This window comes from Mesoplodon bidens (assembly GCF_964165515.1).
Source record: "Mesoplodon bidens genome assembly, chromosome: 15".
NCBI classification, from domain to species: Eukaryota; Metazoa; Chordata; class Mammalia; order Artiodactyla; family Ziphiidae; genus Mesoplodon; species Mesoplodon bidens.
The window spans coordinates 38,199,402-38,223,329 of NC_138171.1; the positions used below are offsets into that span (position 1 = coordinate 38,199,402).

A 23,928-nucleotide genomic window follows, 5' to 3' on the forward strand; every position below is an offset into this window, starting at 1 on the left:
GGAGCTGGGGTGCTGTGACCCCGGCCGCCTGGGGGTTGGGAGCCTATCCTGGGCCTGAGGAAGATGTGGGGGGAGCTCAGGTCTCTGGGCTGGTGGCCCAAGATGCTGCTGGGGTTAGGCCTTCCCTTTGGGTCAGGAGCAGCCGGTGGTGGTCGGGCAGGTCCAACACTGCTGGGCAGTCATAGGAACCACGGCAGGCTGTGCACAGGAGCCCTTAGTCCTTCCCGGGGTCTGCTTCTGAGCCTCAGGTGGGGGCAGGCCAGGCTAGGCCATGGGTGTCCCTCTTGGGACAAGAAGGGCTGGCCGCAGGGACCTGGGGAGGACTCTAGGGACAGGGACAGACCATAGGCCACTGTCGAGGTCCCTCCGCCCTTGCCCCCTACTGGGGCAGGCGGGTCCTTGGAGGGCCTCTCCCATCCCTTGCCCTGTGGTCCAGCCGCAGAGATTTCCCATCCAGGAGGGACAGCGTTTGACACTTGTGTGTCACAAGCCGGCCCTGCAGCAGGTGTCTTGTCACATTTCTTTCTCATTAACAACTGAGTGAGAGAACTGCTCTTCTGTCCATTTGAAAGATGACAGAACTGAGGCTTGGAGGTCTCAGCTGAGTTGCTCAGAGTTACAGGGCCAGAGGGTAGAAGGGCTGGGCTTGCTCTAAAGCTGGTTCAGGCTGCTGGCACCCACTGCCCCCAGGGCTGAGGCAGCTGGGGTGGCTGGACTCCTGAGTCCACTCCCACACTCTGCTCAGGCACCGGCTAGATGGGCAGGGTTGGAGGAGCGATCTGTTCTCGTTAGGTTGGTCACAGCTATCCCCCAGTGTGCCTGTGGCCTTTGCACACGTGGGGGACCCAGGACACAGGAGGTCGAGGACGTGTGTGCATGGGCGTCCCCCTCAGAAAAGCAGTGGGCCACTTGGGGCAGGGTCTACCTCCTATATATTGATCTCCCCCAAGGGGCCCAGGGCTTTGCAGTTCTGGCTTATTGAGCTGGGGCCCGGGTGCTCCCACACCTTGTGGGTGCTCCAGACATGGGAGCCAGCCTGATGTGCCCGGTGTGGGGTGTCCCACAGAGCTTCACAGCTGGCTTCTAATCCTAGACACTGACCCCACTCCACTCCACCCCCGGAGGTTCGTGTCTTTCACCTTGATCCCCTACGTGGGTAGGTGGCTTCATCCCTGTCTTTTTTTTTTTTTTTTAACATCTGTATTGGAGTATAATTGCTTTACAATGGTGTGTTAGTTTCTGCTTTATAACAAAGTGAATCAGTTACACGTATACATATGTTCCCATATCTCTTCCCTCCTGCGTTTTAACTGACCTGTCCCAGATGCTGCGCAAACCTGGGCAGAACCAGGACCAACTTCCAGCCCTTGCTCCTGCAGAGCTAGCACTGGCTGCAGGCGGCACTCACTCCCTTCAAGGTCAGCTCTCCTGCTGTCCTCCCCTGACCACATCCTAAACTTTTTAATGGCATCAGGATGGGGAAAGCCAAGCTGAGCTTTTCTGTGGCTGGGCTGCGGATGGGCGGGGGGCAGGGCAGCCTCCTAATGTTCCTGACGACGCCCAGAATCGATCGGGAACGGGGGCGGGTGTGGGGGGGTGAGCTGGGGGAAGCAGGGGCCCAGCTGCCAGCGCCCGCCTGCCCGCCTGCCCGCCTGCCTGCCTGCCGTGGCCGGCGTGGCTGTAGCAGGGCTTCTCCATGGGGAGCTGGCTCTGCTCTTTCCAGGGTAAGCCTCCTGCATCTTTTTCTCCCTGGGGCCTCAGCTGAGTCTGCTGGGTAGGGGCTCTGTCCCCCTGGTTTGGGAGTAAGGGGAACAGAAGGGGGCTTCTGAGTTCCCTTTGGCTCAGGAAGGACGCTGAGCAATCCTTGGGACTCGGGCCCGCCCCGGAACGGCGTGGTAGAGGGTCCCTTCTGCAGGGATGGATGGCTGGAGACAGCGTAGCAGGGGATTTGCCGGGCCTGTGGTGGCCACAGGGGGCGGGCCCTGCCTTGGTCAGAGTGGGTTGGGAGGGGTCTTTCCAGAGCCCATATGGGTGGGGCGCTGTCAAGGGACTGACTGGAGGGTGGACCGGGCTGGGGGGCTCACGGTGGGAAAGCTGGCTCCCTTGAGGAATGCTCTAGAGACCCCATCCCTTCCTTTGGACCTCCGTGTTGAGTCCCTGCCAGGAGAGCCGCGGTCTTAGAGCAGAAAGCTGCTTTGGGGTTTGTGGGGCATTTATGTACGTTGCATTGGGGCCACCAAGGAGGGGAGGTCAGGGTCGTGTCCAGGGTATATTTCAGCCCCATTTTGGGGCTCCAGGGATGGAGAAGGGGGTCTGTGTGGACCCCACCTCCCAGGGCTTGTGTTCTGGGTGGGGTGTAGACGTGTACCCTGGCAGCCTGGGTGGCAGGCTGTGCCAACCAAGGAAGAATGGAGTTCCGTGGGGTGGCAGTGCCAGTGAGGGGTGGTGGAGCTGGCCTGATGGGCAGGCAGGGTTTCCTTAGGCGACACAGAGAAAAAAATGCTATAATTTAAGGCCAGAGTGACCATGTACTGCCGGGGACAGCCCTAGTTTATGCTTGTGGTCTTGGCATGATACTATATTAATAGCACCTCTTTTCTCTCCACCGTGTCTGGTTTTGGATTATAAATTATGTAGTCACCTTATTTATAGCCCTTCCTAAGTCATCACACTGCTCATTTGCACATTAAAGGCTCTGACAAGTCCCGCAGCAAAGTAACCTTAACTTTGCTTAAGCCCCTGTTCCTCAAGTTGTTTGAATTTGGAGATTAAGGTTTTGTTTTCATGATACCTATTAATGCCTTGTGGAACTATGTTCTATGGAACATTTATAGATATGCTTTTTTCCCTCTGGCCTTCAGGCGCAAAGGGCCAACTTCATCATGCTCCTTGGTGCATGTCATATCATCACTGTGGGTCCCTCCAAGGCCCCTCTTGTGTTTTTGGGGTTTTTTGTGGTACGCGGGCCTCTCACTGTTATGGCCTCTCCCCTTGCGAAGCACAGACTCCGGACGCGCAGGCTCAGCAGCCATGGCTCACGGGCCCAGCCGCTCCGCGGCATGTGGGATCTTCCCGGACCAGGGCACAAACCCGTGTCCCCTGCATCGGCAGGCGGACTCTCAACCACTGCACCACCAGGGAAGCCCCATCTTGTGTTTTTTAAATTGATCCCTTTTTATCCTGTTTCCTATTCCCGTTTCCCCCACCCCCAGGCATTCATACCTGTGTACTGTGCATTGGGACACTCTTGAACCCTTTCTCACCAAGCATCACATCATAAACACTTCCTTATTTTTAAAAGAGTATTTAATAATCCGAAAGACTTGACCATAATTTATATAACTGCTTACTATTTTGGGGGGCCCTAAATCCAGGTTTTGTTTGTTTTGTGAATAACAAGACAGTGAGTCTGTTTTTTCTTTCTAAATTATTTCCTTGGGAAATGGGCCACAGATGACATTATTTTATTATTTTCTTTTTCAGATATTGTATTTCATTTTTTATTACGTTATTCATTTTATTACGCAAGTAACATGGGCTTCTCGTAAAAGCCAAAGGTTAACATAAAAAGTGATACCCATCTAGAGAGTGAAAATGAGTCGGGGGAGTGATGATGTGGTTGGGTTTGCCTTCAGAGGGCTCACGCTGATGGCTCTGGAGGAGGGCCTGAAACAGGGGGCTGGAGACTAGATGCTGGAGACCCTTCTGGAAGCTTCTCTGCTGAGCAAGGTGTGAAATCTCAAGGACTTGATCTCGGGAGGGGTCTCTGAGACCCTAGAGGGAGGTGTGGATTTAGGAGTTATTCTGTGAAATTGCTAGATCTTGATGAATAACTGGTTTGGGGGTGGTGGGGGCGGGGGGAGGAGCCATGAAGGTTAGTGGCCTGAGTAAATGGATGGGTGGGGGGCACTTCCGAGATGGGGAGGACAGAGGAGGAGCTTTTGGAGGTGGGGTCACTTTGGTTCAGGATGTCTAACGTGAAGTCCCGGGGGACATCCAGGAGAAGGCAGCTGCTGGAAGGGCAGGTCTGGCGGCCAGGGAAGGGATCTGGACTGGGGAGAACAGCTTCATTCTGTGTCATTTTGTGTCACTTGGATCTTTTACAAGGGGAATTTATTAACGTCTTTTAAAAAGCAGAAACGTGACAGCATATAAGCAGTAGCTAATGGTGCAGGCGAGCGTTCGCTTATAGGGGAGCTGGGTGTAAAGCAGGGTTCCCAGGTACTGACCAGAGAACAGGGACATTTTTGCTGCCTCTCGCCCCCTCCCCGCCTGCTCCCTGCGTTGGAGACAGGTCAGGGGCTTGGTCCTTCTCTGTCTTCTCTTCCTGTCTCTCATTCACAGGGTCTAGATAATTTAGACGGTTCTTTGATGGGCCACCATCCAGGGTGTGGGCTGGGATAGGGCCCATGGTGTGCTGGCGCTGGCCCAGGCTGGCTCACGAGAACCAGTTGTGAAATTGTCAGGAATTTTGCAAGCTAGGTATTAAACACAGCCATCATTTAAACAATCAGATTGTGTGAACTTAAACTTAAGTACATTCTATTAAAAACATAGGTAATAAATATTCAAAACTCATGACTTCTAGTGGTTCTCCTAGTAGTGTTTATACCACTAATACTACTACTATTTTACTACTGGTAAAAAAGCTACTATTTACTACTAGTAAGATTTTGTAGCATCTGTGTTTTTTTTTGTTTTGTTCTGTTATTTATTTATTTATTTATGGCTGTGTTGGGTCTTTGTTGCTCGCACAGGCTTTCTCTAGTTGCAGTGAGCGGGGGCTACTCTTCATTGAGGTGCACGGGCTTCTCATTGCAGTGGTTTCTCTTGTTGCGGAGCACGGGCTCTAGGTGCGTGGGCTTCAGTAGTTGTGGTGCACGGGCTTAGTTGCTCTCTGGCATGTGGGATCTTCCTGGACCAGGGATCAAACCTGTGTCCCCTGCATTGGCAGGCAGATTCTTAACCACTGCACCACCAGGGAAGTCCCCAGCATCTGTGTCTTTGAGGTTATTTACTCTATGTTGGAAATACTATATATAATCTCTTCCCAATTCTGTGTTCAGTGGCATCTTGCTGGTAGCTTGAGATGGATCATGGTGGGAGAATTTACACTATGGAAATTGGCAAAGGCTACAAAATCAGGGTTATTATTATTATTTTCTTTTTTCTCTTGGAGAACGAGTTAAGCCTTTCCCGGCACAGCACTGGCTGGAATATACGTGGCGAGGTAGTGGATGGAGACCACCCCGTCGGAGAGGACCATCAGCGTGGGCCAGGGTGGAGGACTGGGGAGGCCCCAGTCCTGTCACGGGAGCAGGGAGCCTTGAGAGGAGCATGGACAGCAGGGCCAGGCACCACAAGGCCAGGAAGGGCCCCCTGCAGTGCAGCGAGGCATCCTTGCAGGAGAAGTTTCCAGAGCGGGGAGGGGTCAGGAGCTGAGGGTCAGAGAGGGACTGGGAAGCAGAGTCTTATTAGGACATGGAACCGTTTCCTTCTAGACACTGCTGGATGGAAAAATACCAACTGCAGGAAGAGCAGAGGACTGAGTAATATCTAACTACAGCCTGGCTTGTGTTTTTGACTTTTAAGTACTACACACACACACACACACACACACCCCTACACGCACAGGATAAAGCGTGGAAAAACACACACCAAGATGTTAACTGTGATGATGTTTATATGATGGAACTATAGGTCCTTTTCTTTTTTTTAATCAGTAACTATGTTTAAAAATTTTTCTGTAATGGACAGGAATGATCTATGTAATAAACATTTAGAGAGAGAAAAGCTTGTTTGCTGGGAAGGAGAATGGGTGACATCAGGAGGGGGCGAAGTGAGGGAAGCTGTTTTGTGTGCCAGGGCGGTGTTCATGCCACCCGTGGGCTCTGACCTCTGTTGGAGGGCCATCGCGGGGAGAGGAGAGAGGTGGCGGGGAGGCGGGTCCCAGGGAAGACCAAAGGGGGATGGAGGTTTGCTTCTAAAAGGAGAAGAGGGTTCTTAGCTTTCCTCTGGAAACACAGGGAAAATGGGAAGGGCTCAGGGAGGTACAAAGGCGGAAGTGGGACCAGGTGAACTGGAAACTGCCTGGAGTGAGCCTCAGATTCCTTGACTGAAGAAATGGGAGCAACGTTCTGCAGCTCGGATTGTTGACTATTCCATGCACCCAGCACAGAGACGGGGTGGGCCCCAGTTCTGAGCCGGCAGTGCAGTGCAGTTTGCATGGAGGGCCTGCTGTGGGGAACCAGGCTGGGTGTTCACAGCCCATGTGAGCTTCCATTTAAGTCTGGAGGCAGACATACACAGGTGAAGATGGGGTAAATCTCTTGAAAAATAAAGTGAGTAGAGGGTGCTGCAAGTGGGTGGGCTTTTAGGTGAAGCAGTCAGGGAAGGCTTCTCTGAGAAGGTGAGGGAACGAGCCCTGTGACTGTCAGGGCAGAGGTTCTGGGAGGTGCTCCCACCTCTGTTTGCAATGAGCCCTCTCTCCCCAACCCCAGGGCCCCGTGGACCTTGGTGCCTTCCTGCCAGGCAGAAGGCCGGCTGAGTTGTAGCTGCGGTCCTGGTGTTCTCCCCACCCCTTTGCTGGGCCCACTTTTGACACTGGGTGCTCAACGAATGGGGTCCCTGGTGGCTGAGATTCAGCAGGTATGAAAAATGCCTGTCTCCACTTCCCAGGCAGGGCAGGACCAAAGCCCTTGCGGAAGCAGGGGAGGATGCGCTCTCATCTGGGCACCTCCCACCACCCCCGCCTTGAGCGCCCCCCCCCCCGCCCCCGCTCACGTTGGACCAGGCCACCAGCTGCTGTCACTCCACACCATGTCCTTTAGCCCTTTTTATCAAAGTTCTACTTTGAACTTGAAACCAGCACTCAATTCCCTTGTGCCTGGTGTCTGGGGAAGATCAGCTGCTGGCGTGAGGTTTAAGTCTGTTGCTGCCCTTTGCTTTCTTGGGGCTTTGCCGAGCCGCTGCTGGTCCATGCGGGAACTAGGAGGGCGGGGAGGCCCAGGCCCTGCCCTCAGGGAGCCTCTAGAACCGCCCCAGAGGCTCAGCCCATCAGCCAGGTCTCATAGCTCTGACGACCCGCCAGCTCCTCTGGGAGAAGAGCTGGGGCTTGTAGCATGTCAGTGCTGGCCAGTACCTTAGCAATTTCTGACCTCGCCCTTTGTTGTCCCATGGGGAAGCTGAGGCCCAGATATGGGAAGGGGCTCGGCCAGGCCCAGCCAGCGTGTTACTAACGGCTCCCTTGAGGGAAGGGGGCTCTAGTGGGGTTGCCACGCTTTCCTCAGCTCAGGCGGCTGCAAGCTGCCCGGGGTGAGTGGGGGAGTGCGTGAAGGTTTGTGCCTGTGAGACTAGGGCGCCAAAGAGGAAAAATGCAGCAGAACACCCAAGTGTAGTCGCCAGGCTCGTGACCTGGATTATATTTTAGCAGCTGTTCAAACAACTGGTCCCCGGGGCCTGTGACCTCTGGAAGGGGCGGGGGTGGGGAAGAAAGGAGATTACCTGGGGGTCTGCCTGGGCCAGGACAGCTGGGAGGACAGCTGAGTAGGCAGCTTCTTGCCAAGAATAGCCACGCTGGGTCCCCCTCGACCTGGGACCCTTCTCTGTGCCCTCTGCACAGACAACAGGTAGGGCAGGGTCTCACCTGAGCCATGGCCATTCCGTTAAGCAGACATCACAGAGCCCCTCAGCACAAGGAAGTGTTCTGGAAATGGATATGGGAAGGGCACTGACACCTGCTAGACACCTCCTATGCCTGCCTTACAGGGAGGCTCTGAGCCAGACCAGGGGGGCCTGGCTCCTGCCTGGGTAACTTTGGGCAAGTTTTATAACCTCTGTTTCCTAACCTGCAAGATAAGAATATAATATAGAAAAAGTACCCAGTCCAGGGCTTCCCTGGTGGTGCAGTGGTTGAGAATCCACCTGCCAATGCAAGGGACACGGTTTGAGCCCTGACCTGGGAAGATCCCACTTGCCGCGGAACAGCTAAGCCCGTGCGCCACAACTACTGAGCCTGAGCTCTAGAGCCCGTGAGCCACAACTACTGAGCCCACGTGCCACAACTCCTGAAGCCTGTGTGCCCAGAGCCCGTGCTCCGCAACAAAAGAAGCCACGACAATGAGAAGCCCATGCTCCGCAACGAAGAGTAGCCCCCGCTCACTGCAACTAGAGAAAGCCCGTGCATAGCAACGAAGACCCAACACAGCCAAAAAAATAAATAAATAAAATAAATTTATATATATATTAAAAAAAGGTACCCAGTCCATTGAGGGCACGTAGTCTCACTTCATGAATGGTAGCTACTGTTTTAATGATGATAACCTTGACCCCTCGTTGTTAGCAGGACCCATGGGCTACTTGGGCAGTTTTACGAGGGACCTGGAACGCCATCTAACTTGTGGCTTCCTCCCACTATGGCTGCTTTTTGGAGCAGGTTTTTTTTTTTAAGGAACGGGCCCACCTGACCTAGTGGGGTTCCCAGGCCCTGTACTGCTGTGATCCCAGCAGAAGCTTCTTGTAACAGGATTGTCCTAGATGAGAACCAGGGACCCAGAGGTCAGCCCAGACACAGGGAACAGCAGGACGAGGTTGGCTGCTCTGGGGTGTGTGTGTGTGCTGGGGGCAGAGCCATGGGTCCAAGTTCACCAGAACTTACCTGGAAGCCGTTCTTCTGCCCCCTGATCCTTTTGTGGTTTTAAATTTTTTCTAATCCCTTAGTTTGAGGATCAGTCATTTTCATCACAGTAAGAACGGTCAGCACTTGTTCACTTGTGTGGCCCAGGCACTGTCCCTAGGGCTTTGTGTCCATCACTGTACAGCAGCCCCGTGGCGGAGGGCAGGTGAGGAGACCACCGTGGGGCTCCAGGGTCTGCTCCCTCAGCCACTGTGGCCTCCACCTTGTGGGGTCTCAGGGGTGGAAGAGAAGAGCCTTGGGGACCCCGCCCCACCCCCGCCCCCAGGGTCCCACGCAGGGTCCCACAGAAGAAGGAGACATCCCTCTGCAGGAAGGAGTACAAGATGAGATTGTCCCTGCTCGAAGGGAACTGTAGGGTTTGGTCAGAGTCTAGGAAACAGGTCCATGCAGAGGAGTCCAAGATCGGGGTGGTTGTAGTTTAGGGTTTGGCATGGCGGGTGCCTTGTACACATTTCCTGGACGAATGAAATTGCCCTGAACCAAGAGCCAGGGGCTGTTGGCCGGACCTTGGCGCTGCTGCCTCCTGCCTGGGGGGCCTAGATAAAGCACCTGATATCTCCAAGCCTCAGTTTCCTCATCTGTAAAATGGGATCATGGAATCACTTCACAGGGTTAACTGAGGGTCCAATGAGCTACTGTATGTATGTCTGCCTCTTAGCACAGAGCATCAATTCATGGGTGTGATCACTCTGGTTGTTAATCAAGTTCAGTAGCAAAGCTCACTGATTCCCCAGGAGCCCAGCTCACAGCTGAGAGGGAGCCCCTTACCCCTCAGTTAGGACCCCCATCCTGGCTCCCCAGGCCCTGGGTGATCACATGCTTTCCCACCACTACCAGTGTCCCAGAAGGAGAACCTGCCTGCTTGAGCTTGTATGTCAGCCCTGTGTTGGAGTTGTGTGGCTTGTCCTTCCAGCCTTGAGACAGCATGCAGCCAGGCCTGCGGCCCCAGGCTCCTTGGCCTCGGGTACAAGGAGGATGCTGGTGGAGCCGCTGCCCCTGTGGCTCCTCTACTGGCTACCCATGGAAAGGACCAGAAACACAGGCAACTCTGATAGGGGCATGGCAGTGTCTGCTTGCCTCCTGTCCCCATTTGACAAGTCCGTCAGCCTCTGGAGTAGAGGAGGAAAAGGATGAGTCCTTCCCTGCCTGACACTTGGTCTGGCAGGAAGGAGGGGCAGCCTCTAGACCTTGAGGTATAGATGGGCAGGCTTGCCAGCATCCACTTGCACAGGAGGCCCTGCGTGGGGCCCAGGAGCCAGACACGCACAAAGCATGGGGGTTTGAGCTCTGCTTTGTCCTTTTGTGAGTGAGCATGAGCAGGTTGTCCCCCCCTTCCCTTCTTCTTCTGAGTCCAGAGCACATCAGAGCCCAGGCCTGGGAGGCAGGCCCCCTCCAAGGGTTTGAGTCCCCATTTCTGCTGTGTGGCCTTGGGTGAAGCCCCGGCCTCTCTGAGTCTCAGGGTCATTCTTTCTGTAAAGAGGGGCTGGATTAGGGTACCCAGTTCAGGCCAGAGAGCCTGGAGTTCAGTCCAGGAATGAGGTTAAGTGCTTGCTTCCACCTCCCACCCTCCTCACCACCACCCCCCTGCCCCGCCTTTTCCTGGTCTGTGTGCCCTGAGGCTTGGGCTGCAGCTTGGGGACCGGCAAGGAGAGGGAGACTCAGGAGTGGAATAAGAGGGTTTTCTGGCTCCTTCCTTGTCCCGAGATGTCTATGGTCAGCTGCCAAGGAACAGTAAGGACCCTTTCGTGGGGCCCAGAACTGGCTGGAGAAGAAGGTGGGGGGGCACAGAGATCCCCCCACAAGACCTGAGTCCCACATGGGGCCGTGGGTGGCCTCAAAGTAACAGCTGAGGGCCTGAGCCCACCAGGATGCGGAAGTAGCAGCTTGTAACCCTCGGTCATGGGTTCATTCTGCCCTCAATTTCGAGTGACCCTGAGCAGTGGAAAGCCTTCAGAGGAGGCACTGTCCTGAGCTTTTCATCCCTAGAACTTTCCAGAGGGGCTGGCAGAGTAGGGAGCCACCCGGGGATGCCGACGGCCCAGGAAGAATGAGACCCGCCCCAGGCCCCACTCCCAGCCCCGCCTGCCTCAGTTTCCCCCCGGCCAGCTGGACCGCAGAGGGTCCAGCCCCAACCCGAGCCCTAACTGCCGCCTCTCTCCTCCTCCACAGGCTCCCCCCTGCACAAGCAGGCCTCGGGCCCCCCGGCCGCGGCCCCCGCCGCCCCCGAGAAGCCCGGCGCTAAGGCGGCCGAGGTGGGCGACGAGTTCGTGGGGGACTTCGTGGTGGGCGAGCGCGTGTGGGTGAACGGCGTGAAGGCGGGCGTGGTGCAGTACCTGGGCGAGACGCAGTTCGCGCCGGGCCAGTGGGCGGGCGTGGTGCTGGACGAGCCGGTGGGCAAGAACGACGGCGCCGTGGGCGGCGTGCGCTACTTCGAGTGCCCGGCCCTGCAGGGCATCTTCACGCGGCCCTCCAAGCTGACGCGGCAGCCTGCGGCTGAGGGCTCGGGCAGCGACGCGCACTCGGTCGAGTCGCTGACCACCCAGAACCTGTCGCTGCACTCGGGCACGGCCACGCCGCCGCTGACCAGCCGCGTCATCCCCCTGCGGGAGAGCGTCCTCAATAGCTCCGTCAAGACCGGCAACGAGTCGGGCTCCAACCTCTCCGACAGCGGCTCTGTGAAGCGGGGTGACAAGGACCTGCGCCTGGGAGACCGTGTGCTGGTGAGTCCCCCCCACAAGCATTCCATCCCACGTGAGTGAGCTGGATCCCCGGGACTGGGCAGGGCGGGGGACCCACGGGGCTCGGGTGGGGTCTGGGCCGGGGCACCTGCTCCTGGTCAGAACCACAGGGTGACCAGGGAGACGGGTAAAGTGGGGACCCTAGAGACTGTCACTGTGTGACCCTGGACAAGTGTCTTAACCTTCCTGGGCCTCGGTCTTCTCATCTGTAAAATGAGAACTTTAATAGTACCTGCCTTGTAGGTTGAAATGTGTGAATACATGCTAATGCCTTTAGACAGTGCCTGATACTTAGTGCCCTCAAAATGTTAGCTGTCATTGATATTATCCATTGATCCAGCCCACCAGCGTGGATGTGCCAGGATTATACTGGAAAAGGCTGGGGACCAGAGTGCTCAAGACCCTTGGCCCTCCACTTCCTAGAGTAATGAAAATAAAAACAAAATAAACAAATGGGACCTAATTAAATGTAAAAGCTTTTGCACAGCAAAGGAAACCATAAACAAAATGAAAAGACAACCCACAGAATGGGAGAAAATATTTGCAAACGAAGCAACCGACAAGGGATTAATCTCCAAAATATACAAGCAGCTCATGCAGTCAATATCAAAAAAACAAACAACCTATTCAAAAAAAGGGCAGAAGATCTAAATAGATGTTTCTCCGAAGAAGACATACAGATGACCAAAAAGCACATGAAAAAATGCTCAACATCACTGAGAGATGTTGAGATGTTATTAGAGAAATGCAAATCAAAACTACAATGAGGTATCATCTCACACGGCTCAGAATGGCCATCATCAAAAAGTCTACAAACAGTAAATGCTGGAGAGGGTGTGGAGAAAAGGGAACCCTCCTACACTGTTGGTGGAAATGTAAATTGGTACAACCATTATGGAGAACAGTATGGAAGTTCCTTAAAAATCTAAATATAGAACTACCATACGATCCAGCAATCCCACTCCTGGGCATATATCCAGAGAAAACCATAATTTGAAAAGATACGTGCACCCCAGTGTTCACTGCAGCACTGTTTACAGTAGCCAAGACATGGAAGCAACCTAAATGTCCATTGACAGAGGAGCAGATAAAGAAGATGTGGTACGTATATACAATGGAACATTAGCCATAAAAAAGAACGAAATAATGCCATTTGCAGCAACGTGGATGGACCTAGAGATTGTCATACCGAGTGAAGTAAGTCAGACAGAGAAAGACAAATATCATATGATACTGCTTATATGTGGGATCTTTAAAAAGTAGTACAAATGAACTTATTTACAAAACAGAAATACAGTCACAGACATAGAAAACAATCTTATGGTTACCAGGGAGGAAAGGGGGGGATAAGTTGGAAGATTGACATATACACACTACTATATATAAAATAAATAACTAATAAGGAACTACTGTATAGCACAGGGAACTCTACTTAATACTCTGTAATGGCGAATATAGGAAAAGGATCCAAAAAAGACTGGATATATGTATATGTATATATATAACTGATTCACTTTGCTGTACACCTGAAACTAACACAACATTGTAAATCACCTATACTCCAATTAAAAAAAAAAAAGACCCCTGGCCCAAGGTTGGGTGGTTCAGACATCTAATCAGCTATAGCCCAGAGTGATCAGGCAAGCTGGCTTACAGTCTCACTGAGCTGTCCTTGGGGATGCCTGGGATCTGAGGGCACCTGCTGGCCATGGCCACTGCAGGGAAATCAGGCCCAGGTTCGTGCCTTTGCTGCTACTTCCCAGCTGTGTGATGCTGGGTGATTCACTTAACTGGGCCTCATTCCCATTCATTCATCATCTGTCCATTCAGCAAAATGGGCGTAGATAACTCCCGTGTGATACTTTCAAGGGGTTAATTGAGAAGCTGCTGGCTGTGGAAGTGCATCGTAGTTACCAAGGGCTCTGGCTGTGCAAGACCTGGGTAGTGTCATGTGAGTGCCCTGTGGGGTGGGAAGTGGAGCCCCTTAGGGTTATTGACCATCCCTGAATGCTCCTCAGGTTGGGAGAGGAGAGAGGTTTAACCCCAGTGTGATCCTGCCTAGAACTCCCCTTGTACCTGCTCCCCGCCCAGGGAGTGAGAACTGGACGTACTGAGCAGGGGGCACTCAAGCTGTCACGAGGCAGGCCCTGCTCTGGAAATCTCCGCCAGAGGGGCAGCCCTTCAGCAGGGTTGGAAGTAGCAGCAGACGGGCCCCAGTGACTTCCCAGCCTGAGACTGGGTTGCATCCTTTGGTTTGAAACACTGCTTTCTCCAGGGCGTATCCATGCCCAGCACTCTCTGCACCTTGTCTCTTTTGGTTCTCCCCACTGCCTTACGCAGTGGGTGTTATCTCCCCATTTTACACATGAGGAAACTGGGCTCAGCCCTGGAAAACAACCTGCTCAGGGCCACTCAGCCAGGAGGTGCTGGGCCATTCATTCCTTTATTCACTCAGCAACTGTGACTGCCCTGGAAACAGGACATGCTTGGATTCTGGTGGGTTGGGGAGAGGAATTTGAAGGAGGGATTTACTTTCACCTCAAGGATGGAGCCCCACATGCCCCACCCTAGTCCACAGCTTCCCTTGGGTTAGTCCTCCAACCTGGACCGCTGTGCACAGCCAGGATCCAGCTGGCTTGGCCGACCCTGGGACTTGCTACTTCTCCGTTGTGCCTTCTGTAAACACCTGACACATCATCTTCCTATCCTTACCCCTCCCTCTAACAAATTATATCCTGGACATGAATGAAGGTAGAGACCTGAGCTTATACAATTTGAGGATGGGGGCTTTTTAGGAAACAACAATACAAAAAATATTGCTTTTGCAAATTTTACAAATCATGTGATCCCATGAATGTATTGTCAGGGCCCTCCCCAACCAGAGCCTCCAGAGAGGCTGGTGTATGTGAGGGGCTCTGATTACCTAAGCTATGTTAGCTTCGCCAGCCACAAACCTGCTTCTGACCCGGGTCAAAGGCATGAACAATATTTGTTATTTTTGAACATAAATAACAGAATTTATGTCCATTAAGTTATGCTGCTCTTCAGTGATACCTCTGGATCCTGGTTTCATTTGGGCCTCAGCACTACCCCAGGAGGTCCGTGTACTCGCCAAATAGTCGTGGGCAAGTTGTTCATCCTCTCTCTGCCTCAGTTTCTTCACCTATAAGATGAGGATAAAAGTTTACCTGCTGGGAATTCCCTGGCAGTCGAGTGGTTAGGACTCTGTGCTTTCACTGCCGGGGCCCAGGTTTGATCCCTGGTTGGGGAACTAAGATCCTATAAGCTGCACAGCATGGCCAAAAAAAGTTCACCTGCTGCATATGTAGTGTTTAGAAGGTGGTCTGGCTCCAAGTAAGCTCTGTGAAGTGTTAGCTGGTATCAGCATTAAAGTCCATGAAGGGTGGGCATTCTCCCTGGGCCATGGGGTCCTGGAGACAGGGAGGGACTCAGAGCTCGGGGAGCCTCTCTGAGGTCACACAGCGGCTCACGTCGGCTTGCGTGTCCTTGGCTTTCACTGGCCGAGTGCTCTCTGGGAGCGGAGCCTTGTGCCAAGAACTTTACACGCACAATCCATTTCCTCTTCAACCCTAAGGGGCCCTGGCCCCCGGAGGAACCCCTGGGAGGGTGACACAGGGGGAACATGCCTGACCTTCCTGGAATAGTGTCACTTAAATACTGGGAATCTTGTCACATGCCTGCCAGAGCCAAATTGGCAGAATTTCCAGGTGTGGTTTGGAGTTGCACACTGAGCTGCATGGATTCACCTCTTACTGTCCCAGATGCCCGTGACACAGATGTTCATTGTTCCATTTTACAGGCTGAGGATGAGAATCAGAGGCCTGAGTTTCCCACAGCACCCAGAGTGGAAGTGGCAGAGCTGGGTTGTCCTGCCTTTGTCCTTCCCGCCCTCGGCCCCTCCCCAGGACACACACGCACACGCACGCGCATGCACGCGCACACACACACACACACATACACACAGAACCTTTCTGGCTAATCCCTGAAATTCCTCCAGCATTGAATCATTCTATTCCACCCCAACTTCCTCTTCTGAAATCCTCCCTCTCTGAGTGCTCCCGTAGCTCGGACTGGGTGAGTTTGGGGGGTAGTACTCAAGGATCCTGGGTGTCTGGAGTTGGGGCGCATGGCAGAGGTGGGAGCAGAGAGATGCAATGACTTGTCCAAGGACATGCAGCCTTTTAGAACATGCCTGGCACAGCTGAGACGGGACCCAGGCCCACTGGCCCAGCCTGGTGGGACCCTGGCATCCCAGGCCACCTCTCTATTTCCTTCTGCCTGGGAACACCCACCACTCCCTTTGGTCCTGGGCACCTTCCAGGCCCGGGGAGCCTATGGGGGCACTCGGCTGCCTAGCTGGCCTGAGACATAGCTGCTGTGTGTGTCCCCCAAGGTGTGGTCCCGAGGGTCCATCCCAGGAAGTGGGTCTGTCCGCGTGGTTTTAGGGAAGTTGCTCCAGAAGCAGCAGGGCTGGTGTGGCAGACTCTAGAGCCAGCCATTAGTTTGGGATTTAGGTCCTGGAAGAGAAGAGACATTCCAGGGGAATTAACGGAGAAGCAGGAACCGAGACTATGTAGAAAGGCAGCTTGAGAACTGGTGGCATAGAAGAGGGGTAGGAAGACAGCCCCACCCCGGGGGGCTGATCCAGACTCAGACAGGCCTGCTGGGGCAGAGACCACCAGGCCTTAATCACTCATTGTACAGGGAAGGAGCGTGAAGGTCAGAGAGGGTGAGGGGTTGCCTGGGGTCACACAGCACATCATGGGCTGGCCTGGAACAGGAGCTCTGGGCTTTTATCTACCAGTCCTGGAATGTCCTCTGTATCCCCCCCACCCTGAGTGGATCCAGCAGTCCAGGTGGAGGGCTGGAAGTATCTTGGTCAGCTACAGTTGCCAGCATGGGGTATGATTAGCAAGGACCAGAGGAGGCTGTCTCAGGAAGGAAGAGGCCTGGCTGGTTGCCTGTGGCTCCAAGAGGTGCCCCAGGGCCAAAGCCGCAAGGAGTGGATGTCAGTGGGGTAATGGGAGAGCTCTGACCCCCAAAGATGTCAGATGGCTCGTAGGTTGCTGTGGAGGGTCGGGTTCTCCAAAAGTAGGCGCCAAGGTGGGGCTTGGGGTGTTTCTTAGGACTTTTAACTTCTGTGAAAGATTGGGCAGAGGGAGAAGTCAGACTGCTCTGCAGGCCAGACAGAGTCTCGGCCAACCTGGGGCAGCACTGGAGCAAGATTGCCCATCACTGCGTCCCCATGCTGAGCCAACGTGTCCGGGCCTTTCTGCCCCAGCCTCGCTCAGTCACCGCATGTGAGTGCCCCATCTCAGGCGAGGGCTCCGCACAGCAGGGCAGCAAGGGCTTCCTTGAAGTGGGATCTGAGTGGAGCATCTCCAAGTACTTGAAGTCTCTGCCCCTTTATGTCCCTTCATGTACTGGCCACAGAAGCATCCTGAGGAGGGTGGACCAAGAAACCTTTCCAGGGGATCGCCTGTACTGCTGGCACCCTCTCCCGGCATATCCCAAAGCTCCCTGCCGGTGCCAGCCTGGCCTTGCAAATAACCCAGAGTGTACCAGCCCGCGAGGCAGTCTGAGCAGCCCGGCCCCTCTGCACTGGGTGGGTAGGTTCTCTGCAGGGCTGTGTCCTGCCTGCTGCCCCCTTGGCAGCTGGCCTGGGCAGTGTGGGACCAGCCTCCTGAGAGATGAGGAATGAGGTTTTCTCTCTGCAGGTGTCTCCCTCTCTCCTCAGGCCCCAGTCAAGTTCCCACCACTCCGCTGAGAACAGACACCCAGCAGGGCCATCCGTAGTGTAGAGGCTGCAAGGTGGCCTCTGGGGTGTACAGGCCTGGGTGTGAGCTCAGCTCTGCCCTTCACAGCAGTGTCCCAGGGCAGGGTGCTGAGCCTCAGTTTCCTCGCCTTTAAAATGGGCCTGATATTCCCATTTCGTAGGATTTGTATAAATTGAATAAGGAAGGGACTTCCCTGGCGGTCCAGTGGTCAGGACTCTGAGCTTCCACTTCAGGGGCCATGGGTACCATCCCTGATCAGGGGACTAAGATCCCACATGCCATGGCGTGGCATAAACAAATAAATAAATAGAATAAGGAAGACTCCCAGTTTGCAGTGAGCCCTCGGGAAATGCTGGTTTTCTTTCCTTGCTCTGGGTGTTGTTTCTTCACCCCGGAGTCTTCACAGCTGAGGGGCAAGTGCTGTGATGCCCAGTGTGAGGCCTGGCTGTAGACGGGAGAGGTTTGTGAGGACTGGCCAGGGGGCATCCTGGGGGCTGCTGTCCTGGGTGCTCAGGCAGAGGGAGCTGGTGTCTGTTGGGAGCGGGGAGGGGTGAGCAGGAGGGGACTCGGTGGCCCACCGAGCACACAGGGCTGCTGGGCCTCCGTGTTCAGGCTCTGCTAATGGGGGGCAGAGCCAGGTAAGGCAGGGGGCCCAGGAGGTACTAGAGCTGCCTCCTGCTTCCTCTGTGTGTCATGGGGCTTCTGGCTGGATGGCAGGGGGCAAGGGTGTGGCCTTTAGTCCTCCCATTTCCTATAGGGACAGGGGCAGGGCCTGGGAGGTCAGACTGACCCCAGGCTAGGAAGACTCCAGAATGTCTCCCTTTTTTTTTTTCCCCTTTGGCCACACCTCACGGCATGCGGGATCCTAGTTCCCTGACCAGGGATCGAACCCGTGCCCCTTGCAGTGGAAGCGTGGATTCTTTTTTTTTTTTTTTTTTTTTTTTTTTTTTGCTGTACGCGGGCCTCTCACTGCTGTGGCCTCTCCCGTTGTGGAGCACAGGCTCCGGACACACAGGCTCCACGGCCATGGCTCGCGGGCCCAGCCGCTGCGCGGCATGTGGGATCTTCCGGGATAGGGGCACGAACCCGTGTCCCCTGCATCGGCAGGCGGACTCTCAACCACTGCGCCACCAGGGAAGCCCGGAAGCGTGGATTCTTAACCACTGGACTGCTAGAGAAGTGCTGAAATGTCTCCCTTTTTCCCAGGGGAATTCTGGCTTGAGTTTGTGCAGTAGCCTCTGTCTGGCCCCTCCCACCTTTTCTTTAAACTATCCACGTGCCTGGGAGGACAAATGACCGACTCCCCCGTGTGCTGGGCTGGGGAGAGGATGGACTCGAGGCCCGCAGACCTACTTGGGGGAGTCAGCTGGGCCACTCACTACCTGCCGCTTAGCCTCTCTGACCCTCAGTCTCTTCTGTAATATTCATAAACATCTTCTCTCCAAAATATTGCCAACGCCTGCCCCTCCCCCACATTTCAGCTGGTTGACTCTTCTGTGCTTCCCGGGAAGAACAGGGCTGTTGTCCACCACCAAACCCGCCGGCGCCTGCGCACTCTGCCTTCCCTCCAGCTGGTTTTGTCCAGTCCAGGGCCCCAACCTCCAGCTCTTGTCCGAGGCCAGCCCCTCCCACCCGCCCCCTGCAGACAGCCTCCCTCCTCCCCTGCACATTCCCCCTTTCCCGACTCCCCCAACCCCTTGCCTTCCTCCTGCTATTTGCCCATTTCTCTGTCCTCCCTTCAGCTAAACCCCTTAAGAGGCCCATCCGTGACCGTGGTCTCCACCTCCTGCTCTCTCCCCATCACTGATCACTCTAGGGAACTCCCCCCCCGCAAGGCCACCAGAGCCCTTCACATTCCAAGTACAATGGTCAGTTCTCAGCCCTCATCTTCGTTTCACCTCTTAGCAGAATCGGCCACCATCTCTCCCTGCCTCCTTCTAGAAGCACTTTCTTCCCTCACCTCCTGGGATTCCACACACTCCCCTGGTTCCTCCTACCTCCCTGCTCTTCCTCTTCCCAGCATCAGGTCAGAACTCCAGCCTCAGCTTGTCTCTCCCTTGATGGAACCATCCAGGCCCGTGACTTAGGACAGTCCAAGCATAGTGTGGGCATCACACTGCGCAGGGTTCCATCTCCTGTCTCGTGTGTCAAGCCCTTAGTCAACATCTCCACTTAACCTGCATTAGTTTCCTATGGCTGCTGTAACGAGTACCATGAACTGGATGACTTAAAACAGAAATGTACGCTCTCCAAGTTCTGGAGGTTAGACATTTGAAATCCCAGGTGTTGGCAGGGCCATGCTGATTCTGAAGGATCAAGGGAAGAATGTGCTTCATGCCCTTCTCTTGGGTTCTGATGTTGGCCCGCACTCCTCAGCGTTCCTTGGCTTATAGGTGCGTTCCTGCCTCAGTCTTTACATGGCCTTCTTCCCTCCGTGTCTCTTCTCTTATAAGGACACCAGTCATATTGGATTAGGGCCCGCCCTAATGAACTCATTCTAATATGATCACATCTAAAAGACCCTATTTTTATTTATGTATTTGTTTGTTTGTTTATTGGCTGTGCCGCACAGCTTGCTGGATCTCAGTTCCCCAACCAGGGATTGAACCCGGGCCACGGCAGTGAAAGCCCGGAATCCTAAGCACTAGGCCACCAGGGAACTCCCATAAGAGACCCTATTTTTTAATCAGGTTACACTCATAGTCGTGGGAGTCAGGTCTTCAGCATGTCTTTTTGGGGAACACAGTTCAAACTATAACACACCCAACCCCCATCCCCGACCTGCTCCCCCCCCGCCCCATCCTCCCCATCTTAGTAAATGGCACACGTGTGTCTCCAGCAGACCAATCCAGGAACTTGGCAGTTGGCCTTACGTCCTGTTTTTTCTCTCCTCCTGACCATGTGATTCATAATCCGGCCTCTGGTGCTGCCTCTAAAATACACCCAATTGGTCCCCAGCCCACCACCTCTGTGGGCAGGTCCTCTCTCTCCAGCAATGGAACCGCCCCCTCCTTGGTCTCCCTGCCCCCACTCAGGGCCCAACACTCCAGGAGCCCCCATCTCACGTGGGATAAAACCCACCCATCTTCCCATGGCCCCCAGACCCTTGTGGTCTGCCCGCCCGCCCTCGTCTGATCCGACTTCGCCCTCCGTCCTGGCTGCACTCGGCCGCCCTGGCCTCCTTCTCTGCTCCCGTACCAGGCCAGTGCCTCTGCTGTGCCCTGCTGACCTCCTCCACCTGGGACTCTGACCCCAGGGCTCCCCACAGCTCACTGTCCCGCTTCCGTTAGGCCTCTGCGCCAATGTCACCTCTTGGAGACGGGGCCCTCCGGTGCTGTTCCACGTAGCCCTTGTCATCCTGGAATGACAGCATTTACTCACTTACTGCTGGGCTGTCTGCTTCCTGCCCTGACGAGGAAGGTTGTGGTGTTTTGATCACGTGGCTGCACCCCCAGGGCCTGCAACAGAGCCTGGTGCCAGGGAGGTGCTCAAACCTTCCTGCTCATTGAATGACCCACGGCCCTGCCAGGTGGTCCTGAGAGCAAGTGAGGTACCACGTGTATGACGTCGATGCTGCAAAAGCTAGTTGAGCCCCAGATGCCCCTCACTAGCTGTTCAGGTCAGCGACCGTGGACATGGTCAGGGAGGATCTCTGAGAGGGGCTGCTCACCTCTGTCCCCTCATCTCCCTGAAGGTGGCCCAATGCCACCACTCACCTGCCCGTCTCTCCCGGGCAGCCTCTTTCCTACCAGGACCCCCTCCTTCCCCGCTTGCTCTGCTCTTATGCCACAGCGGCCCAGCAGGTGCTGCTCCAGGCCTTGGAAATGAGCCCCTCACTGGACCCTCATGGCTGCCCTGTGAGACGGGGGGACTTGCCCCAGCCTCCTGATGGCAGAGCTGTCTGTCCTTGTGGGCGAGACGCATGGGTTTATTTTAAACGAGTCACCTGTTTTAACTTCCTCAGAGGAAAATCCCGGAGAAACAGATAAATTCAATCTGCCCACCTCCCTTGTTTTATGAGACCCGGATGTAGTCGGTGTTTGGTCCAGGCCAGCGGGGATTCCAGCCTCACAGATAACCCTCAGGTGCTGGAAAAGGAGCGGGTGGGGCTCATCCCTCCGGAGACTGGGGCCCAGCCTGTCCCCAGTGGGGGTGTGGGGAGGGACAGTCCCTTAATGGAACTACAGGGACTCTGGTGCATTGCTGGGGAGGGCCAGGATGCAAAATGCACAGGCACTTAGGAAGACAGTTTGGCCACTTCTTACAAAACTAAACATGCTCTCACCATGCGATTCAGCAGTCCTGCTCCTTGGTACTTACGCAAATGAGCAGACATATCTGCATGAAAACCTGCACACAAATATTTCTAGCAACTTTATTCCTAATTACTAAAACTTGGAAGCAACCGAGATGTTCTTCAGTAGGTGAATGGATAAACTAAGGTGCATCCAGACAGTGGAGTGTTATTCAAGGCTAAAAGGAAATGAGCTGTCAAGCCATGAAAAGACATTCAGGAACCTTAAATGCATAGTATTAAGTGACTGAAGCCAGTGGGAAAATGCCACGTACTATATGATTCCAACTGTATGACATTCTGGAAAAGACAAAACTTTGGGGACAGTAAAAGATCGTTGGTTACCAGGGGCTAGGGGAGGGAGGGATAAATAGGTGGAACACAGAGCATTTTTAGGGCAGTGAAACTATTCTGTATGATACTATAATGGTGAGTATGAGTCATATATATTTCTCAAAATCCATAGAATGTACAACACCAAGAGTGAACCCTGATGTGAACTATGGACTTTAGTTAATAAGTTAATAACAACTTGTTGGCTCACCATTGTAATAAATGCACCCCACTGATGCAGGGTGTTAATAAGAGGGGAAACTGTAGGGGCGATTCGTAATGGGATATATGGGAATTCTCTGTATTTTCTGCTCAAATTTTCCAGAAACCTAAAATATCTCTATAGAACAAAGTCTATTAGGGACTTCCTTGGTGGTCTAGTGGTTAAGAATCCGCCTTTCAATGCAGGGGGTGCGGGTTCGATCCCTGGTCGGGGAGCTAAGATCCCACATGCCTCAGGGCCAAAAAACCAAAACATAAAACAGAAACAATATTGTAACAAATTCAATAAAGACTTTAAAAAAATGGTCCACATCAAAAAATCTTAAAAAAAAAAAAAAGAATCCGCCTTCCAATGCAGAGGACGCGGGTTTGATCCCTGGTTGGGGAACTAAGATCCCACATGCTGCAGGGCAACTAAGCTTACACACCACAACTACTGAGCCCTCGCGCCGCAACTAGAGGGAAGTCCATGCGCTGCAGTGAAGATCCCGTGTGCCACAACTAAGACCTGATGCAGCCAAATAAATAAATAAAATTTTAAAAGCAACATCTTAAAAAAAGTCTATTAATTTTTTACAGTAAAGACAAGGTTAAATATAATAAAAAAAGAAAGAAGGGAAAGGTCTCATACCTTGGAGGGCAGGGCCTGGCACACATGCAGTGGGGTCTGGTGAGGGGGAAACTTGTCCATTTCTTCTAGGTTGTCGAATTTGTTGGCATGTAATTGTTCGTAGTATTCCCTTATGGCTTTGGGGATTTGTTTTGTTTTGTTTTTTGCCGTGCGCCGCGGCATGCAGGACTTAGTGCCCCAACCTGGGATTGAGCCCGGGCTACGGCAGTGAAAGCGCCAAATCCTAACCATTAGGCCACCAGGGAACTCCTGAATTGCAAGGTTTAGAATTCATGTCTTCAATGTGCCTGGCACATAGCCAGTCCTTAAGAAATGGTGGGAATAGAATGAGTTTTAATTAGGGAGCTGGTTCCTTTCGGGCACACCTGAGGGTGTCAGAGAAGGTAACATTTAGAAAGTCCTATTTTGGTTCAGATAAACACAGTAGATAAACACACACATTTATTTTCACCCTTTCCTGAATTTGCACTAGAATGACAGTGAAGGGATTTAAAAAAAAAAAAAAAGGTATTAAACCCTCAAGGACAAAGAGAACAGGAGAGGAGACAGCAGAAATACCACTGGAAACCCAGTGCAGCCCAGTGCACAGGCAGCCGTGGGGAAAGCAGAGAAGCAGTGTTTTCCCTCAGAAGCCCGCTGAGGATCGGAAGTCAGCCGTGTGGTGGCCTCTGGAAATGGAGCTGACTGTTTGAAAAATCTTCAGACTCCACCTCCCTGCCTAGGGTCCCCTCTGTGCGGTGACTGCCCCTCCAGCAGACATCTGGGATGAGTGGTTGTCTCGTGAGGTTCAGAGAAGGAGTCTTTGGATGGGGGAACCCCTGGCATGTTGGACTGAAAAGGGAGGATTAAATGAACATGTCTATCCTAAAAGCTGAGCCCCTTTTTCCCACCGGCTTCTCCCTCACTCAGCTCCTAGATCACTGGCGGCCAAGCCTGCACCCTCCAGAGGGCACAGAAGCTTCTCTGGGGAAGGTGGCCAGTCCTGTGAGAAATAAGGTGATACCAGTGTCAAATCTGAACAGAAGGCCATGGAATATAAATATGGATATTCAATAAAAAAGCTCTGGATAATGAAAAATCTGATTGCAGATATAAGAAACATCACAGAAGTACTGGAAGATAAATTTAAGGAAATCTCCCAGACAGGAGAGCCAAAAGACAGATGGAAAACAGGAGAGAAACACAAAACGATCAGAGGAAGAGAAGGGTGGAAGTCA

General features: G+C 53.6%; 1 protein-coding gene across 2 annotated transcripts in view; it reads left to right on the forward strand.

The window, feature by feature from the left end:
• Window positions 1-23,928, forward strand: part of CLIP2 (CAP-Gly domain containing linker protein 2) — an 80,569-nt gene that overhangs the window by 23,088 nt on the left and 33,553 nt on the right. For both annotated transcript variants that reach the window (XM_081255787.1, XM_081255786.1), the window contains exon 3: window positions 10,865-11,415. In XM_081255787.1, coding sequence (XP_081111913.1) covers window positions 10,865-11,415 — 551 coding nt within the window. The remainder of the gene's footprint in view (window positions 1-10,864; window positions 11,416-23,928) is intronic.